The following is a 22,194-nucleotide window of genomic DNA, read 5'->3' as shown; positions in this document are numbered from 1 at the left end:
TTTTTGTTGGACATTCTTATATCATCTGAAAATGTTTTGACAGCTTGCAGTAGTACTTTCAGTTCCATACAGTTTTAAGTCATCGACAAAGAGAAGATGAGAAGTCTTTACACTTTGTTGTTTTCTGGGAGCCAAATTATAGCCATGGCCTAAGCTGTTGAGTAGACAGTTTAATGTGTTAAGGGCAAGGCAGAATAGCAGTGGTGACAAGAGAGTCACCTTGGAATATTCCTCTTTGAATTTTTATCCCTGGAGTAATAATTTGTCCTTTATCATGGCTTAATTGCAAAGTGGTCTGCCACTGTTTCATGGTCACTGTAACTGGTCAGTGTAAAGTGTATCTTATGCGTTTTAAGCACTCTTTTATCCACTATCAGATGCTTTTTTGTAGTCAATCCATGCCATACTTAAATTCGTCCCCTTTTTACAGTTCTCCACTGTGACATTATTTAACAACAAATGATCCTTTGTTCCATATAACTTTCTTTTATTGCCATAATTGAGTTTTCTTCTAAATGACTATAAACTCTGTCAGCATCAATTCCAGTGTATAGTTTATACGTTGTATTGGTGTATAATTTTTAGAGTACTTGCAGGTTCACTCTTAAGTAGGAGCATAGTTTTTCCTCTTGTTAGCCAGGTTGGTGTCTGTTCAGGGTGTGCATAGAAATAGTTCTTACTCATGGCTAAATCTTCATTTAGTTAGGTACTGCACCTGAGCGTGGGCTTTTCTTAACTGTGTTTCAATCTCTCTGGCTGTTACTTCATCCCATTTCATATCCTGTACCTTTAATCTTCTTATTCTTTCTTTTACTTCTTCTATCCTTTTAGCATCTTTGTTATGTTCCACAGGATCTTCATAGATACTACTCCAAAATGTATCTGTTTCTTATTTCTTTTGGTGGTCATTCAATTCCTTTTAACCTTGTTTCCCAGTTCTCTGTAAAAATTTTTGGGTCGTCAATAAATTGTTTATTTTGTAGTTTTCCTTTTTTATATTTATCTGTGTATCTTGTAAGTTTTTTAGTTTGTTATTTGCAATAGTGCATGATAGATCCTGATCTGTTATAATACTGCACAGTGCTTTTATCACGTCTACGTTCGGAGTATTTTTGTTGCTCTGTTCCCTCTTCTATATTCTTTTAAAAGTGACACTTCTTGCATTAGTTGCTTTATAGTTTTCTCTGTTTGATACTTCCATGATAGTATTTGATTTCTCCCCTTTCTCTCCATCACTACCCTGTGTTCTTGTGATACAACTTTATCAGTTATTAATTTAGCTGCACAGTAATAGATTCTATTTAATTCTGTTATATTGCATGGATCTCTATGGACACTCTTAATTACTGTGTTCATTTGTTTTATCAAACTTCTGGCTTTTTGAGTTTTATTGACCTTCTGCAGCCTATTTCTTTCATTGATCTTAATATGTCTATCTCTCTCTATTAAGTCACGTAAAGAAAAGTTGTGTGAAGTCTTACCATAACCATAGATGTCCTTCTCTTCCATGTTGCAGTATTCTGTACATATTGGTTTTCTCCTCTTGCTACCCGAACGTCCAACCAGTATACAAAAGATTTCAGTCAATGTATGGTGCATGGGACTTCTGACGTGGCCTGCAGAGCATGGGTCATAAAAGTGACATATGCACGCACCAGACCTCAGAACTGAGCTCCCCAGTCAGAACCATTCCCAGAGAGGGTAATGTAAGTCCTGTGCCATCAAAAAAGGGAACTGTCAGATAATAGAAGGGGTAGATGGGAGGGAAGGAATACTACATCATGGAAGAGAAGGACATCTATGGTTATGATAAGATTTTACACAACTTTTCTATATCTTTCTATTCACATGTTGCAGTATTCTGTACATATGGATGAGTGCCAAAGCTCACTGTGAGGAAGGAGGAGGTGGCCTAGTACAGTTCTCCAGGAGTCCATGAAGGATAGCCCTGACAAATCCAGCCCTGGACCTGGAAATCTGGTCTAGCTTGTAATGCTTTGTGAAGGTGTGCACAGAAGACCAAGTGGCTGGTTCAAGGATAGTGGAAGTGTCCAAGCCTTTGAAGAATGCTCCAGAAGAAGCCTTTGCCCTGGTAGAGTGTGCTTTAACACTGCCTTGCAAGGATTTCCTGTGGTGTTTGTAGCAAAAGGTAATAGCTTTGGAAATTCAGGCTGAAATGGTTTGCTTAGATACTGCTTTCCCTAGGGCCCTGGGATGGAAAGAGATAAACAATTGGTCAGTCTGTCTGATGGGCCTGGTTTTCTGCAGATGGAATCTGAGGTGTCTGTGCACATCTAGGGAATGTAGTACACTCGGACTGTTTCCCTGTGGGTTGGGAAAGAAAGTGGGTAAGTGAATGGCTTGGTTTAAAGAAAGATTGTTGACCACCATGGGCATGAAGGATGGGTTGGTTCTAATGGTTACCCTGTCTCTGTGGAATATGAGAAAGGGTAGAATAGTCATGAGGGCTTGCAACTCAGACAGTCTTCTAGCTGAAGTTAAGGCCACTAGAAGGACAGTGTTCTTGGTGCAGTGTTTTAGGGAAGTTTTGGATGCTGGCTCAAATGGAGGGAGTGTGAGCTTCCCTAAAATATAGTTCAGGTCCCATGGAGGGGGAAATGGGCTTCCTTGGTGCCCTGAGATGAAGAACCCCTTTGAGGAACAGTTTTGCAGGTAATCTGGATGCTAAGGGGGTCCAAAGGAGGTATGCAACAATGGGAGACAAATGGGCCTTGTTGGATAAGAATGCTAACCCTATCTGTAAAAGTTCACACAGGTAGGACAGTACTAGAGGAGTTTTGCTTTGCAACGGGTCCAGCTGTCTTTTATGACACTATATGGAGAATCTTTTCCACTTGAATATGTAAGATCTCCTGGTAATGGATTTCCTGACCTCCTGCAGGACAGTGAGCATGTCCTCATTGTAAAGGTGTCTGAATAGGATCAGAATCCTATCATTCACAGAGTGAGGTGAAGAGATTGCCACTGTGGGTAGATTTGGGTTCCCTTGTCCTGTGTGAGAAGGTCCACTCTGAGGGGTAAGTTGTGGTGATTGCCCTTGGATAATTGCAGGAGAAGGGGGAACCAATGCTGTCTTGGCCAATAGGGAGTCACCAGCAAGATTTTTGGTCTGTCCTGCTGGATCTTCAAGCAGGACCTTCTGAATAAGAGGGAAGTGATGAATGCATATAGAAACATCCCCCTTCCATGAAATTAAAAAGGCATCTGTTGCCATCATCAGTGGTTCTGGCAGTCTGGTGCAGGTGGTGGGAAGTTACCTGTTGCTGGCAGAGGCAAACGGGTCTATTTGAGGTGTACCCCGTCAGTGGACCAAGTCTAAGGAAGACATCCCTGTGTAGCATCCATTCGTTGGCCATTGAAATGGACCTGCTGAGGGAATCTGCTTGAGAATTCTGTTGGGAAGGTATATATACTGCTTGTAGAGCAACTCCCTGACTGGTGGCCAGTTCCCACACCAGAAGAGCTAGTCTACAAAGTAAGTAAGATTTGGTTCCCCCTTGCTTGTTGAGATGCCACAGCACTGTGGTATTGTCTGTAAACAGCTTCACGGGTCCTTGTAAAAGTCTGGTTTGGAAGGCTCTCAGGGCCAGTAGTATTGCCCTCATTTCTCTCACATTGATGGTCTCTTTCCTGTGTGGCACTGGACACACTCCCTGCACTTTTAGGTGGTCCAGAGTTGTGCCCCAGCCAAGGTCTGAGGAGTCTGTGTACATAATCTGTTTTGGTTGAGAGGGTTGGAGTGGAAGACTCTGGTTGAGCTCCTCCTGATTCAGCCACCACTGAATCTCCTGCATGAGGTAGGGCAGGAGGGGCACCCTGTATTCTAGGGGGTGGGAATGCTGTGTCCACACTGACTTTTGAGGTACCATTGCAGTTTTCTCATGTGGAGTCTTGCTGAACGCAGCATAGGAGTAGCGGAAGTCATGTAGCCCAGGTGCCTGAGGGTACTGCCCTGCAGTCATTTCTTTGGTGTGGAGAGCCAAAAGCATATAATGTATAATATAATAATAATAAATATAATAATTAATAATAAATATAATAAATATAATAATAGCTTTCCACCTTTTGAGGAGGAAGGTAGGCTTTCATGATATCTGTTCGAATCCTGCACCCCAGGAAGACTATGTCTTGTGTAGGCTCCAGTTGGGATGTTGGGTACTTGATCTGAAACCCTAGGGACTGTAGGACAATGTTTTTTTATAGGTGTAGCTGGAGGGACTGTTTGCAGTCTGCCTGAATGAGCAGGTCATCCAACATGGGAATATTTGGATCCCTTGTGTCCTGCAGAAGGCAATCACTGGTGCCAGACATTTGGTGAAGACTCTGGGTGCAGTGAAAAGCCCAAAGGGCAAGGCAGAGAATTGAAAGTTGGAGGACGCCACTGAAAACTTTGGGTACCTCCTGAAGCTGGGCCTTATGGGGATGTGGAGATAGGCATCCGTGATGTCCAAGGTGGCCATTAACCCATGGGGGAGGTGGAGCCGGAAGAGAGTTGGCAATGTAAGCATCCTGAAACTAGGTACATGAAGGAAGAGGTTCAGATATTAGAGGTTTAGAATTGCCCTCCAGGGTCCATCTTTTCTTGGAACTAGAAAAATCCTGGAGTAAAAGCCTTTTCTCTTAGCAGACTGTGGGACCTGCTGGATGGTACCCTAAGCCATAAGGTTGTCTAGCACTGGATTTAAGAGAGGAAGTTGTTCTTTTGGGTGCTGGGGAATTCCGTTTCTCTTTGGTGGAATGATCCAGGTCATGAAGTACCCGTGTTCTATTATTGAAAGAACCCACTTGTCTGAAGTGATGAGACTCCACACTTGGAGACAGTGAGAGAGACGTAAGGAGAGAGGGACGGGGGGAGTGGGGGTTTCAAGATTGGCATGTAGTCACACACTACCTACCCTGCCTTGAAAGTGTGGCCTCTGGCTGGTAGATGGAGTGGCTCTAGCAGGAGTTGATTGTTTCCTGGTGGTTTTCCTAGGCCTAGAAGAGGGTGTAGGCAGTGAGTGCTTTCTTTGAAACTTTGGAATTGGGGATACTAGTAGATGCGTTAAATCTTGCATCTCTCCCCTTTTGTTGCAAGGACTTGGAACAAGTCCGCAACCTTTGGTCCAGAAAGGGCTGAGTTGTCCAAAGGAGCATCTACCAGCTTAGCCCTAAAGTCATCTGGTAGGGGTTGAAGAAGTAACCAGGAGTACCGTCTTAGGGCAGATGCTGATGCTGCTGACCTGGCTGAGGCCTCAGCAGCATCATAGCTGCACTTGATAGAGTGCCTGGTAATCTGAGAAGTCAGGGAAACAAGGGGGCACAGTTGAGTTTTGTCTGCTGAATCAGTCAACTGTTTGGATGGAAATATTCTCTAAAAGGGATAAAGCATGTTTATACGTGTGTCTGGTAACTGACTGCTCTGAATGTCAGCGTTGCAGATGTGTACAACTTCTTCCCCAAATGCTCCATGGTTTTGCTGTCTTTGTCAGCAGGGTGGAGAGTAGCAGAAGGCAGAAATTTTAAAGCCTTGTCAGTGGAGATAGAAATGGTGGCCGGGTCTGCAGCTGGGCATTTCATTAGAAACTTTGCTGTCTCAGGGTCTTTATAAAACCTATCAGGTCTACGTGGAGCTGGGGGTTGGGAGTCTGGATTCAAGGATGCTGCTGAAAAAGCATCCAGAAAGGCTGGAAGAATGGGAGGAACAGCAGTAGGGGCTGGGGAGTCCATCTGGATGAGGTCATAATACATTTTTTGGACCTCAGTCATCTCAGATCATTCCCACATTGAAATCTTTCCTCATTTTAGCTATAGTTTCCTCAAAGGCTAGATCTTCTGCTGGGGAATCTGCATCAACAGAATCTTCCTCTGGGGAACCATATCCAAGTGGGGAAGGGAGTTGAGATGTGTGGGAGAGTGATTCTTCATAAGATGAATCAGAGTACTCTTCCTCTTCCACCTGAGAGGGGCCTGAGGCCTAGGGCTCAGAATTGGAGGAGGTATTGTGGAAGTCCCAGGTGCAGTAGGCCGCAGGGCTATGAAAGCATTAAATAGGCTTTGAGAGAAAGCCTGCCAATCTGGTAGACTTTCTGTAGCAGGGGATACATGCTTTCTCTTTTTTGTTTTTGAGTGACGGCCTAGCGGGTGTCTGAACAGGAGAAGGCCTAGGGTTGGATGACTGCAAAGGGACAGAGGGATCTGACTGTTCTGCTGAGAGCCCTGGTTCCCCCATAGCATTGGAGACTGATGTCCAAAAAGCCTCCATAGATGTGCCTTCTGCACATAATTGTGCAGCTTCTGAAGAGGTACCCGCTATATCCAGAGTAGCAGAGCCCAAACGTTCAACCAGGCCAACATCAGCCACAGGCTAAGCATCGGATGGTAGAGATGCAGTGACAGTAACAGGCCTTGCAGTCTTGGCCTTCTTCTTTGGCGGTTTGGCAGGCAAGTTGGAAGAACTCTCCATACTTACGAGAACCCACGTCTTAAACAGTTAGTGCTAAGTATAAGTTGAGAGCGTGGAGTTTTGGGAACAAACACCTGGCAGATAGAGCAGGCCTTGTAGTCGTGCTATTTACCTAAACAAAACAAGCAAAGATCATGGGCATCTTTATGTGGTACTTGACGGCCACACTTACACTTGCCCTTTCTGGATGACATGAACAAGCATTAGAAAAGAATGGCTGAAAAGAAGGCTCCTCAATGGGGTACTTATTGGAGTTCTCGTGAATTCGATGGCTGTGAAGGCAAGAACAACTGCCGTTCGACTGGAGGCTGAGAAGTTCTGAGGTCTGGTGCGCGCAGATGTCAGTTTTATGGCCCATGCTCTGCACACACGTCAGACATCCCATGCACCATACAGTGACTGAAATCTTTTGTATGCTGGCCGGACATTCAGGTAGCAAGAGGAGAAAACCCATATGTACAGAATACTGCAACATGTGAATAGAAGGACATCTCTTCTCTTAACTCGTTTTCTTCTAAACTGAGGGCACATTTTTGTTTTCCATTCCCTACAGGCATTGTACAGAAAGTTCTATTGCATCTTCCTGTGTGATATTCTCTTCAATTTCATCTTGTGCCATCCGTTGCTCTGTCATATGAGAACTCACCTTTCACTCCTCAGCATTAACTGTATCCAAAAGGTGACTAGCCAGATAATTAAAATAGCAGCTGCAGAAAAAACAAGCTCCACCAAAAAGGACACAAAACTTTTATTTAAAATAAATTAAAACCACGTATTTTGTGAGCACTTTCGTTTAACAAGATTATCCAACTTCATCAGACCTGGGGATACAGGAGGCATGAGGTAGCTGTCAACATACACATGACAGATGTATACTACCAGTATTGTAGTATCACAAGACAAACAACATGCATGTTAAATAGCCAGTGGTAGAGACGGGATGTCATATGACAAGGTGAACCATGGGATCATATGGCAAATTAAAGCTCATAAGTCTATACACACCATATTATAGCATATAATGCACCTCTATGCTGTATACATACCATCAGAACTACCAGTTAAATAACTTCACACAGCTCCTGGGAGAATGAAGTCCTTCAGCCTTATAGTGCACATGGGCAACAACTCAAGTATAATGCACTTTGTTTCAGCACAAGTGTTATGCATAAATTGCATCTGTATAAACTGTGCCACAGTAAAATGTGTGTGCACGCTCCTTTGTCAGCCAGGTGAGTGAATTTCTAGCATCAGTCATGCAGTATTTGTGGACAGTTTGTCTAAACTAGTAAGATTTTGAGAAGTGTAAAGTAATGCTAGCTAGAATCCATTAGACATTGTTGAGTCATTATGCAGTGCAATGACTGGCTGAAAACAGTACAATGTCCATCCTGTCAGGTATCATCACTTGTATTTTTTAGTACAAAAACAGTATTGTGTAGTAAAAGCATAGTTTAAGTCAGATCTGTATTGACAGCTCGCTCCATACCCTCTTTAGAACCTTTCTAGAATAACATAACTGAATATGACTATGAGAAGAAAATAAAGACCACCATATAGTAGATGTTGCAGAGATGTTTTGGGGTCCATTTCACTTGTGGTTTCTTAGTAGGAAACAAAAGGAAAAAAAGAATGAAAAATTACTTTTAAGGTGCAGATCAGTCAAAATTTTAGTAAACAGCAAAATCTTTGTGAAATAAAGTACTGTGAAACAGAACAAAAAACTGTAAATGTGCATAAAAACTAACATACCAGTGCCATAGCTGCTTCCTTTACAGATTAAACCCAAATGTCAGAAATCTCATTGCTTAAATTATCCCAACACCCACAAAAAATAGCCAGCAGAACATGGGCAGCAGTTAAATTCATTAGCCAAAAAAAAAAAAAACAAATGAACCTGCTTCACTCTGTTGCAAAGCAGAAGTAAAACTTTAAATACTTTAAAAAGTACAAGTGTAATTCATGGTACCATTGCTGGTATCCTGGAAAATATTCCCTGTTGAGCTGTCAGTCTGGCTCGAAAATGGAAAATAGTGATCTTGTAGTTTGGCATTTACTTTGTGGTTGATTAAAAATAAGCATTTAAGTACAGACAAAAAGCATTAGTTGTTATTTAAGCAGTGGCTCTCGCACATTAGCTTTGATTTTTTTTTTTCATGGTTATCTAAGCTGTCTGAACATACAGGCACTTTCAGCTGGGGTGGTCACAGATTTGTTTGCTCATTCATTTAGACCATTTTTAGGCCAACCCTTTGAGGCCAGTTTAGATTTGAAGAGTTAAATAACCATATCCATACAAAGAACAAGAAAAAAGAAGTTATGTTCTTACCATAATGTTCCATCTGTATTGTCGATGTTCATTCATTCTTGACTGATAGGTTCGGTTCCAGTCCCTCTGAACCGACTCGGCCGTTATACAAAGCTCGCACCAGCCAAAAACTCTCGAGCTAAGGCTCTACCCATACTGCCTGTCTTCCCATTACCTCAGATTGAGTTTGCCTGCCATTAAGAAAATATGGAAGTACTGTCTGAGGAGTAACCCTTTAAAAACCCCAGGACTAGTTCTGAACCTCCAGCAGTCTCTAGGAGGGGGCAGGAAGGTGGGATGTTAAGAATGAATGAAGATTGACAACAAAGATGGAATGTTATGGTAAGAGCATAACTTCTTTATCTGATGTGGTCAGTCTTCATTCATTCTTGATTGATTGATGGGACAGAGTCTCCAGCTACTTTAGATCCTGGGTGGCCCTAAGGAAGAATATTCCTGAGCACCATAAAGCCAAAGGATGCTCTTCCCCGGGAAACCATGTCTAATTTGTAATGAGTGATAAAGGTATGTGGGTTAAACCAAGTTGCAGCTGCGCATGTGTCTTTCATAGAAGCTCTGGAATGGAAGACTGCTGAAGTGGAAACAGATCTTGTAGAATGAGGTCTAACGTTTGTTGGTAGCTTGAGTTTATTCTGATTGTATATAAAGGTAATGCAGTCTCTTAACCATTTCAATAAGGTGAAGGATAAAAATAGTTGGTCTGATTTTCTGGAGGATTTTGTTCTGTCCAAGTAAAAACGTAATTGTCTGTGGACGTCCAACATATGCAAGCAGTACTCTCCTTTGTTTGAAATATTTGGAATGAAAACTGATAAGTCTATGATCTGGTTGATATTGGACTCTACCACTTTAGGAAGGAGGGATTGGTTTTGAGTGATGCTCTTTCTTTGTGAAGATTATATATGGATGATTCGCACACAAAGCCTGTAACTCTGAAATTTGCCTAGCAGATGTGATAGCTGCTAGGAAGAGGGTCTTCCAAGACAAAAACTTGAGGTCACAAGTGGCTGCTGGCTCGAAGGGCTGATGAACTAGACATTGTAGGACTAAGGTCAAATCCCAAGGTGCTATCGGATCTTTCAAAGGGGGTTTCAAATGCTGAGCACGTTTAAGAAAAATTTTGCAAAGGTGATGAGACATCAACGAATGATCATCAAAAGTGTTATGAAAATTCGAAATGGCAGCTAGATGAACTCTAATGGTAGATGTTGAGACTCCCAGTTGAAATAAGGTGGCTAAGTATTCCAAGAGCTTATCAACTGGTGCTGAGAAATGATCAGTGCCGTTTGTACCCGACCAAATAGAGAATATTTTCCATTTGTTTAGGTAAATTTTTTTTTGGTGGACAGTTTATGGGAAGCCAGAAGTATCTTCTGCACTGGGGAGGATAAATTGTTTTGCCTGACAATTACTGGAATGGGAGAAACCAAACCATCAGCTTGAGATGTTGAAGGTTGGTATGCACCAAGCCCTGAGGGTGAAATAGCAGGTTTGGAGTTGGATCCAGAGTCCACGGGTGGTGAACCAGATGAGGCCAAAGAAAGGGAAACCCGACTTGATGGGCCAGTAAGGTGCAATGAGAATCACTTTGCTTCTCAACCTTTGGGCTTTTCTTAGAAACTGGGGAATTAGAGGAATTGGGGGAAAGACATATATAAGTCTCAGGGGCCAATCGTGAAGAAGTGCATCTCTCGGGGATTCCCTGAGAGGGGAGACAAGGGCAAAGTAACTGCTGCATTTGTGGTTTATAGGAGAGGCGAGCAGGTTGCAGCAAGGCTGACCCCATTGACGAAAGATTTTTGTTGGTACCTTGGGATTGAGAGACCACTCGTGAGGTAGAAGAAAACACCTGCTTAGTTTGTCCGCAGTCAGTCACTTTGGAGTTCCCCAGTATATGCGAAACTCTTAGGGCTTCCCAGCATAGAGGGTAGGATCTTGTTTCTCCCCTGTTTGTTGATATGGTAGACTACTGCCATGTCTGATTGGATAGCAGTTGTCCCTGAAGAAAGGGCAGACTAAAATGCTTGCAACCCTAAAAGCACTGCCTTAATTTCTAGGACATTGATGTGCAAATTGGCCTCTTGTGGGGACTAAGTGCCTTGGACAGTCTTCCCCAGAAAATGCCCCCCCCCCCACCCTGTCAGTGGTGGTCACTACGGCCTTGGACTGAGAGGGGCAGAAAGGACGACTCCATAGATTTTCTTCTGGCTTCATCCACCAAGATAAATCCTTCTTGCAGAGATTTGTTAAGATTGGATGGAACATGGGGAGAGTTAGAAGTGGCCATTGAAGCAGCCTCATGTGATACCTCGCTAGGGGAACTAATGTTATTGTTGCTGCCATGGAACTGAGAAGTTGTAGTACCAGACGAGCAGGAACTTTGTCTTGGGAGAGGATCATTTGAAGTTGCGATTTTAGCTTTAACAAATGTGATGAGGAAGGGAGACCACACAGGATATTGTGTTTAGCCTTGCTCCGATGAATTCCAGGTCCTGTGTGGGAGATGGTTGTGATTTTTCTGTGTTGATTGAAATGCCTAAAGTTTCAGCAAGATGTAGAACAGAGTCTGTAGAGCAAAGCAGCAGATGCCTGGAGAGGGTGGTGAGGAGCCAGTCATCTAGATATTGAAACACACGGAATCCCTGTAGTCTTAAATGAGCTGCTACAGCTGCCATGCATTTGGTGAACATACTGGGGGTTGTGGTGAGACCAAAGGGCAGTGCTCGAAACTGGTAATGACGGGCTCCTAGCCGGAAGTGGAGATATCTTCTGGAGTGCTTGTCCATCTTTATGTGGTAATACCCACCCTGAAGCTCTATAGAGCACATCCAATCATCCTCCTCTAGAAAGGAAGGATAGACTGAACCATGACCATCCGGAATTTTGTCTGTTCAAATTTGTTCATTAGGCTTAGATCCAAGACTGGCCTTCAGTCCCCCCCCCCTTTTTTTTGACATTAAAAAGAATCTTGAGTAGAATCCGGATCGTATCTGGTCGTGTGGGACTGCTTGGATGACACTTTTTTGAAGCAGCTTTTGAATTTCTAGTGCTGCTAGATCCCTCTGATTGGGTGTAACATCGGGGATTTGCCTTTGGGGTTTGGGAAAAAGATTGAAGGGAATGCAGTAACCTTTGGTGATTATTGTCTGCATGCAGAAATCTGATGTTATTGTGAGCCAGGCTAAATGGTGCAGAGAAAATCTTCCCCCGACTGCTTCCAGAGGTAAGCAGTTGGGCCTCTGCTCAGGAGCACTGGTAGGGTTGTCCAGAAAAAGAATCTCTGGGACCCTGGTTACATAGACCTCCTCTGCCATGGAAGGGATACCTTCCAGAAGGGTTCTCCCCTCTGACCTAGGGGGGAATACTCACCGCATGTGTCCTAAAAAGGCCCTTGTGTCTTCTTGAGTCACATTTTTCCACTTCTCTGATTCCTAAAGTAAGGTCGTTGTGGAGTGGAAAAATGCACACCCATAGGAGAAAGTATCTTCCTGTCCTTTTCACACCTGGCTAGCTTGTTTCTAACGTTTGGGACAAACAATGAAGTAGCATCAACAGGAGCACTGACAAAAGAAGACTTGAAGGGGTTCACAAAATCATGCAAGCACATCCAGGCATGGTGCCTAATGGCAACACCTATACCCACTGCTCTAGACATTCCTTCGGCTGTATGCACAATAAGCCAGATGGATGAATTCGAAATTGACTCCAGGGTGGCAAGCTCAGAGGCAACCTTATTTCAAACCTTATCAGACACTCCTCCTGCTAGGGTGTCGGAAAGCTCAGTTATCAGATTCCTTTGGAGTCTACTGAACTGTGCCAAAATATCCAAGGACCTTATAGCGAAGATCATTGAAGCAAAGACCCGCTTCCCAAATCTGTCAATCCCCCAGGACTCTCGGTTAGGAGGATGGACAGTTGAACTCTCCTCAGCGAGTTCCTTTTTGGTGGCCACCGCCACCACCATGGCGTCCACTGCTGGACTCAGACCAATAAGGGTGATCCTCTGGGGCTGAAAGAATCTTGTCCTGTCTCTGTGGAATAGGCTGTATGGAGTCAGGAGCCTTCCACGCATGCTGAACGATCAATTTGATCAGTTCATCAGCAGGTGGGGTCACCCAAGAAGTAGATGGATGGGCATGAAAAGCTTGCAAGAAAATGTATTCCTCAGAGGATGGGTTTGAGGGCTTCCAGTCACTCCTATGTTTTAATATTTCCAGGATGTCTCCAAAGGAGACATCTTCATTGGGTGACCATGGGGACCTTTTCCCTTCATTGTAATCTGTACCTCAGTGACTGATTCTTCTGGAGTATTCAGGTGCTTCCTCTTGCATGATCTCTTATGGAGTGGCTCCTCAGGGGGAAATTCTGAGGAGGACTCCAAAGAGGGGTGCCTTGAACTAGGGTATCTTGCAGCTCTTGTGCCCGCTGTCCAGACTTAGCAGATTGTGGAAGCTGCGAACCAGAGGGAACAAATATATGGCACTCCGATGGGAGCCTGTTGAGGCTAAAGCTGTCACCATAATCTGGAAGGCAGGCTTGCCCGAAGAGGGATGGCAACCAGGAACAGAGAAAGACAACCTTGGAATTGGGCTCACATCCCACTCCGACGAGCCACTTCCCAGAGTAGGAGCCGAGAGAGGACTTGAAACTACCATGGTCCCAAGAGCCACAGACAGTGCCATAGAAAAAATCAGAGCCAGTCTAGGAATCTCAGAACCGGCAGCCAAATCTCGGTCTCATGGGTGTGACTGTTCCGAAGGAGCCAAAGATCCACAGAGTAGATTCCGGCGCCAAGGTGAGATCCACCATCGGCACCGGAAGCTTTGAAGCAGTTGCCTCCAAGAACTGGGAGAAGGTTGAAGAAAGAATATATGTAGGAGTCCTGGGAAGGACGGAGATCCAAGAGGGTGCAGGAAGGCCTCTGGCTGCCAAGAGCTGATCCACTAATCTGAATACATCCAATTGTGATAGACTCCTGGATGAACAGATTGACATTCCCAAAGGAGACTCAGGACTGTCCAGAAAGGGACTCAGCTGCTTACCCAAAAAGGGACCTATTGAAGGGGGATGAAATATCTAGTCCGAGGAGAACTTAAATCATCAACCTTCGTCACCACGGTCTGCTGCATAGAAGGAGAAGATGTAACGATTGTCTGTGCCAGAGAGGTGCGGTGCCAAAGTGGTTTGAGTAAGATCAGTAGTAGACAGCAGCATTGCTCTTCAGTGCTGGAGCAGAAGACAATGGCATTTTTTGGTACTTTCTCCTTCGGTTCTGAAGAAACTGCCGAAACCTGGTATTTTTGACATTTTGAGTCATGTACCTTAGGAATAAATACTAAATGAAGAAACTAAAGAAGTCTCCATTGAGGAGACGAAAGTGCTCAATAAATTATAACATGGTGCAGTTTTTCAGTTTCTTCATTTAGTATTTATTCTTTGGTTTGTGGACTTGTGTGTTTAACTGGTTTAGTCATGTACCTTAGGAGAAGACTAACAAATGGCTTTGTTTCTTTCCTCAGACTTTGGAGGTTTTGAAGTCTCTGCCTCAGATAGAGCTTCACTAAAGGGACAGTATAATAAGCCTTTTAGAACTAACTAACTGCAAGAGTTTGGGCGCGAAAGCCCTTACAGATCTCACAAGGAATTTCCAGGTGAGGGACACTGACAGTAGATGCAAGAAAGATGCCATCGGAATTGGGCATCTTTCTGCCATAGTCCTTATACTGTTTAAACCTGAAGGTCCCTTTTTGTCTGCCATGTCGTCCAAAGTACATGGCGCGTGCACACACACACACACATGTGCACACTCGCCCATAGAAAAAAGGGGGAAAGGTTATTGAAGAGAAATAAATATATAAAAATTTTTTTAAGATATACCAACTATGCTATATGTAGAATACCCACATGGCTAAAGGAAGTGAAAGAAGCACAAGGAAAATAATACCAATGATGGCATTACAGTGTTATAAATGGTAAGAGGAAAGGAGAGGCCTAATACCAGCAATGGTAAAAAAGAAATATTGTGAGGTAAAACGGGGGTAGAAAGCTTCAAAAAGTGTAACTCACACGAAAAAAACTCAAACACTAAGGATTAAGGAATTAGAGTTTTAAAGTTGTATAATTAGACTAAGAACATTTTTAACCAATTAGCTGAGAGCATCGGCTGATGTGTCCAATTTTCTATGCGGCAAACGAGATCTGAGGTAATGGGAAGAGAGGCAGTATGGGTAGAACCTTAGCTCGAGAGTTTTTGGCTAACGCGAGCTTTGTATAATGGCCGAGTCAGTTCCGAGGGGATCAAAACAGAGTCCATCAGTCAAGAATGAATGAAGACTGACAACATCAGATGGAATATTTCAAGAAGTTTCACATAGCAGTGTAATTACTTAAGATAATCACAGAGCCATGAAACAACCTCAGTATTAAATCCAAAGTTAGAGGATGTGCTTTTACTTTTATACATATCTTATGAGCAAAATAGAACAGTGAAGTGTAAATGACTGAAAACACTACATTGGAGAAAAAATTTATAGATTTTGCAGTAAGACCAATTTGGATGAAAAAAAAAATTAAGGGGGACTTTCAGCTGCATTGGCATAGAGGATACAGCTCTGACTGTTCTAGGTGACTTGAGTTCCTTTTGGAACTAGCATGGGGGAGAAGAGGAATGATTAGGCTGAAGCTTGCCCACCTTCCTGCTGGGAGAAGGGAGGAGGCACTTGCTCATGAATGCATACACTGGTAGAATCCCCAGTGGAGATCATACCTCTCAGCCTTACTGAATTACTCAGTATTTACTAGTTTTGAGGGCAAAATAATGGGGTGCCACGAATTTCCGAGTGGCCTCTTCACTTCCCGATTTGTTTTGAAACAAAACATCTTTAGGCACAGACCGGTAGTGAGAGTTTGGAGACTATTGTAAAAAGTTACATAACTGTTCCATATCCACACAGTCGGGACTGTTTTACCATCTTGTGTTTAGCGTAAGGTTGGGCCCAGCACAGAGCACAGTGTTTAAACTTGGGTTAAGATAATGGAGGAAAAGGTAAACGGAATAACTTATTCATATGCTGGAGGTGCAATATTGTCCTTTTAGGGAATTAAGAACTCTGTATTTCCACTTTTTTGATGCATTCTGTTACTGCCTGGGTTTGTGACTATTTTTAGTTTTGACTTTGCAACTTCTCTTTGCAAACTGAGGTTAGCCAAAATGTTAATTTCAGGATTCAAAGTGGAATTGTTCGTATAAAATTTTAAGACTAAGGATTTGATATAATTTAAAGAATGTTATTGAAGAGTTTGCATTTTAAAGTCTGGCAGTGTTAGTGCCAAGAAGTGTCTCCTAGCTCTCCGATATCCAAACCTTTTATGAATAGTGTTTGTCGTAACTACCACAAAGCAGGGTGATAAATATGCATGTTATCTTTGTATATACTAAGCAATTTGAAATCTTGTGGAAGCTTAGGTAAAAGATGTGGAGTTCAGACAGACTATTGCTGGAGAATGAAATTGCATTTATTGACAAAATTCTGATGTGTGTAGAAAGCAGATGAACTGTGTGTGTGGGGGTTAATAAGTAATTTTATCACAAAGGTTTTTGTCAGCTGCTAGATTTTCAGTAGCCATCTCAGTGGTATCAGGGCAGTATCATTCAGGAAAAAAATTGAATTACTTGAGCTTGCTACCTGTGGGCTACTTGTTATTTCTTAGCAAGGCCGCATCACGTAGAATTGCTGTGGCACATAAGCCTTAATGTACTCTTTAACAGTTGCCACTTGTCCTCTCTTTAGTCCTGAATCAGATAAAAAAAAAAAAAAATTCTTAACATGTCCTGTTTTAATGTTAACACAGGGGATTGAGTGGATGTTGAAAGCTGTAGGAGGTTGCCTTAATATTTTGTGAGCCTTGAGATTAGAAAGCTGGACTTTTTCTTGTTGGGTATTTTTCATTTCCAGAACAACATATTTTATTGTAAGAACAATTTAGCCATTGCTGGATAGTAAAGGACTGCCTCAAACTGCTCCCCCAACTCTTTCATTGTTCAGGTTTGTTTGCAGTGTAGGTGTTCTTGCACTGTGTTAATCGAAATAAACTATCTTAATTCCTGAGTTATCCAAGATTTAATGCAGGCGTGTTTAAACTAAAGAAAGTAGTAGTTTACAATAAGAATAGGATGATAGACAGAAATTTACAGAACATGTAAGTAAGGACTACATGTACTTTGCGGCTTGCAAAGGGGATGTTGGCGACAGAGTTATATAGTATTATACAGAGTATGAGAAAACCATGGATTTAAGTAAAAGAAGTTTTTCCTAGGTTCATTCATTTGACTTGTAGTTATGGATTTTTGAGTTACAAACAAGTTGTTTCTATGAGATTGTGGTTCCTATACAGGTAGCCCATTCATACTCAGTGTTTTAACAGTTCACTGATACTTTTATATTGGCTTTGATGCTGTAGAAATTCTCATCACATTACATTCAGTGTCAGTATTTTTTGCATTATTTTACTTTACGTATTTTGTGCCAGTGGAACTATAGAAGTCTTTTGCTCTCTAATTAGTGCACAATATTTTCCAACATTTTATGGATACAGTTGACAACATGGACATTTGTCAGAGTAACTTTAACCATGACTTATATATATTCCCTGTTGAAAGCTAATTACCCCCCCATAATTTTCTTAAACTTATTAATAGTAGTTTTAGTAGGAATATAAATATATGCCAGTGTAATCCACTGAAGTACTGTGATTGTCCCAGAATGGTGTGCATTTATTAATCCTTGTATAGATTTATATTATTACTTTCTGTAGTACTGGTGGTATATCATTATATTCAATTCTAGGGCTTCCAAACAGTGAAAGTTCAGGAGGTAACTGAAGCTCTGAGAAATGGCTTTCTGAATAGCTTTGATGGTAATGGTGAAAGAAAACAGACATTTAAATACTTTGTTATAAAGCACGGTAAAGAAATGCTAGCATATGTTTAATAAAAGCAGAACTAAAAAAAAAATAGCTACTGCCAGAAAAGCATGCATATTTTGTGTTTAGTATTTTGTCTATTCTTCAGTTTGCGTTTGAATGTTGGTGGTACCCCACAATTCCACTGGCGTGGGCAGGGCTACGTGATTATGTATTCAGATTTTATCAAAACAAACGACTCAGGAATGTAATGGCAAAACGAAACACAATGAGCATATGAAAGTCAACCAAAACACGATTTATTCAGGCAAGTGCTTTCACCATACTGATGTGGCTTCTTCAGACCATAGGTAACAAAAAATACACTCCATATCTCATTTATACAAACAATTTAAATTAAAACATCCAGTAAGAACATTTACTCACCGTTGTTCATGCTCTGTTGTCTTCCTTTCCAACACCCCCCCTGTGATGACATCACATAAACTTGTCTTTAAAAGATGCAGCAACCTATTTATACATATATCATAATAAGTAGATGTTATCAACTATTTCTGCCAAAAATCATCTAGGTAATCCCCGAGCTTTCAATACTGGTTTACTGGACACAACTTCATTAATCCTGCTCCCTTATCGGCCCTCAACCTCAGTATCCACCGAAGCTCAGCCCTTTCTGTTTTTATTCTCCACATTACCCAACCTGTTTCCCTTATGACCTCAATCACTCTGAATTTAAAATCATGTTCTATCGTGGTATTAAGGACATATTTAGCTATGGCATTACTCCTATTCCTCACACTATATAAGTGCTCTCTAATCTATTCCCCTATATAAAATCTTTGACAGCATAGGCAATGGGCTAAATAGTCTGTGTTTAGTACCACAGTCAGCCCTAATATTAAACTTATAAACCTTGCCTGTATCTGGATGCATAAATTCACAAGAGTCTATGTCAATGTGCTCGCAGTATCTACATTTCCCACAAGGATAAGTACCTACATTTCCTATCCCATTATTCTTTTATTTGTCTGCGTAACATAGCATTCTTTTCTTGTAACAATAACTAGGGGTTGATCCTACCCTGTCATCTGTTAATAAAATGGGCCAGTTCCTCTCAATCACCTGCTTAATACTATTTGTATTACTAGTATAATACATTATGTATCTTACTCTATCATCATGTTCTCTTCTCATAGTAGCTACGTCTCCACTTGCCACTTCCATCTCTTGTCTCGTAAAGTATGGCTTTGCCCTCCCTTTCCTTAATTCATCCACTCGTCTTAATATTTCCATTGTTTCATTTTCTTTATAACCTCTTCTACCAAAATTATCTTTCAATTTGCCCATTCCCCTCCTATAGCTTTCCTCCATATGATGTAACCAGGACATCCTCATCCTTTGACTACATTTCTAAACACCCGTCTAGGGTGCATACTACTCCTGTGGAGAATAGCATTTCTCTGACACTCCTTTCTGTATAAAGTTGTGGTAATAGCTGAACCCAGCTGCTTAGTCAGCAGGACATCTAGGAACTTGATATTTTAGAGAAATTCATAGTGAACCTGAGGAAATCTGATGTGGTATGTAAACACTCCATAAATGCTTGTAGCTGTTCTGTTGTGCCCTCCCACATCAGAAACACATCATCCACAAAACATGACATGTTGAATGAAGAGGGAAGACCTCTTCAATCTCCTATTGTGCTACCACATAATTAGCATAGCTATTAGCACAACTCATTCTCATGGCTACCCTGTGTCACTGAAGGTAGCACTGGTTGTCTAATACAACATTCATAAAACTACATAATTCTGTTAGTTTACTATCATATCCACTATGGTTAACTAGATGTCTCCTCATATACTCTACACCCTGTGCATTCAGTATAATCTTAAACAGGGAGACTACATCTAATGTTACTAGTAATGTAGAGTCATTCACCCCACCTGGGCATATATATATATGTATACAGATCTTGAAGGAATTGCTTGGTGTCCTTAAGTATTATATTCAATTTATTCAAAACTGGCCTCACATGCTTTTCTATAAAAACAGGAGGAGGTTCGGTTACCCACCCTCTTCCCTGCTACAGTAGGTCTAAAGGGTGGAGTGACCAAACTCTTATGGACCTTGGATGAGCTCTGGAACATTGGCACCACCGGGTTCTCTACTGTGAGACATTGCATTAACTCTACCATAATAGAATAACTAATTAGGTAGTCATTTGATAATATATGTATCTTCCTAACCATTGTCTATACTTCCTTAATTGATCACCTTGTAAATCTCACTATCTTGAAGCATGCCCTTAATAGACCCATAGTAAAAAAAAAATCCCTATCCATCACCACCTGTCATGCCACCTTTATTGGCTGGTCGAATAACTATGGATTCATCCCTTTGTGCAGACTATAAAGCTTCTTGTTCAGAATGAGTCAAATTATAAAAACATTTACCATAATTACTTACTTGAAATAAATGATGTAGCTCACCCTCACATATGCTGACAAATGCTGCAAGTATAGGGTGATTCACAGGTATACAGTTGCGTAACCTCTTAAAATCATAGCTTGTCAACATCTCACCACTAGGGTGTGTTTAAGCATGGCATTTATAATAAATACTTTTAAATCAATGTTTGTGAAATATCAGCAGTAAATGCAGGAATGACAGTCCTTTATTAAGGACAAACACCTCTATCTCATTCAATATTCTTTTTGATAAATTCAAAACAAATGATTCTTGGAGTCTCTCATCTTCTTGATGGGTCAGGTAATTCACCAGATCCACTGGTTGCTTCCTTTTTGTTTCTAGGTGGAGACCAGCATCATACAGATGTGCTTGTATACGGGGGGGGGGGGGTGGCAGGACATTTTGATCAAATCATATGGAAGTATGTCATGCACCGCAAAGGCCAACCCCTGTATCTTGTTGGGGATTAAAAAGAAAACCCCTGTCCTCCTTGAGAGTTATGGTGCTGCTCCAAGAACACTCACCCCTCTCCCCAGGGAGATTGAATGAACCAGAACCATAGGACTCTTGCCCACGGAGAATGAATGGCTAAGTATTGCAGGTGGGAGAGGGTAAGCTGGATGATTAGAGGAGGACCAGAGCAAAGCAAAAAAATAAAAGTATTAGAGGTGGGGTGAATTGGAGAGAAGGGATACAAGTTCAGCTCTATGGCATCTTGACTTTAGTGTAGTGTACTGAATTTGTTGAAAACTACTTTGGAGAAGCTACAGTATTTACACAGAGTTTGAAAGAAAATGGGGGTAAGGGATTAGGAAATCCTATAGTTAAACTGCATCAGATGTCATTTTAAAGATTACATTTTTTTATATATGATTTGCACGAGAGGAATAGTAATTTAAATGCAGTCAACAAATACAAGCATTAATATTTGTGCTAAAATATATGCAAACCTGAGTTTTTGGATAATTTTCATGCTTATCTGTATGTTTTGTTTTAGTTACCACGATACAATTGAACGTTTCTGTGAAGAAACAAATACCTGGGAGATTATTGGGGAGATGCCTACTAGTCGGAGTTGGCTGAGTTGTGTCTCTTTGCAAATGAGGAAGGACACAAGGCCAAGCCAGACGGGAATGCCACAGGAACACGAGGATATTGTTGAGTAACAAACATTGCTGTGTTCCTTCCATAATTGAAAACACTGTGTTTTGTACTCAAATCGTTATGCACTGATTGGCCACAAATAAGAGCTGTTAATAAAATGAACTGTAAGGTTGTAAATTATTTTTATTTATAAAGGATAGACTTTGCAGTACATTTTGTTAAAATATATAATTTCTTGTTGTAGTTTATAGAATTTTGTTTCAAAACTGTTAAGACTTTCATCAACGTATATGCAGTATGAAAATAATGAATGTCCTTGTTAGAATGTAGACAAGTTTTGGCTTCTGATAAAGCAAAGCACATGAACTCTTATTAAATTGTTTAAGCTTGTGGATACACTAGCATCACACTTGAGGGAATGTCCACTGTGGTTGATGGACACTGATTTTTCTGCTGAAATGTGTCCAATACTGTGATTACATGGAACATGTGCAACCTGATAGAACATTCATTTTCTTGTAATGCTGAGACTTAACTCCACTGAAAGTGACTGGCTGCTACTCAGATTCTTTAACGCTCATGTTGGTTTAACTACAGTATGTCTTTACATATGCTGCTACTTTTTTTACTTAATAAAAAAAAAAACATGGTTACTAAAGTTTCACACCAAGTGGCTTGACTGGGAAATATTATTATTGAATTTGTTTTTCATTTAACTTGATCAAGAATTTTAAAAAAAAGTTATGTACTCACCATAACGTTCCATGTGAGTTGTTTATCTTGCCTTTATTCTCACCGATGGGTTCAGAGCTGATCCTCGGCTCCGACATGGCCGTTAGCAAAGCTCAAGGTTTACCAGTAGCTCGAGACCAAGTCCCTTATCCCATGATGCACTGCTGGA

General features: G+C 41.5%; 1 protein-coding gene across 2 annotated transcripts in view; it reads left to right on the top strand.

Moving 5' to 3' along the window:
* LOC122816680 (kelch-like protein 20) overlaps positions 1-21,963 on the top strand; it is a 745,290-nt gene extending 723,327 nt beyond the window's left edge. For both annotated transcript variants that reach the window (XM_044089646.1, XM_044089647.1), the window contains one exon: positions 21,187-21,963. In XM_044089646.1, coding sequence (XP_043945581.1) covers positions 21,187-21,355 — 169 coding nt within the window. In that variant the 3' untranslated portion in view covers positions 21,356-21,963. The remainder of the gene's footprint in view (positions 1-21,186) is intronic.
* Positions 21,964-22,194: the final 231 nt, after the last annotated feature.

Source organism: Protopterus annectens, chromosome 12.part0, assembly GCF_019279795.1.
Source record: "Protopterus annectens isolate FY-2018-M chromosome 12.part0, PAN1.0, whole genome shotgun sequence".
NCBI classification, from domain to species: Eukaryota; Metazoa; Chordata; order Ceratodontiformes; family Protopteridae; genus Protopterus; species Protopterus annectens.
Note: the sequence above shows the minus strand (reverse complement) of the source record. Positions and strands in the feature narration are given on the sequence as shown.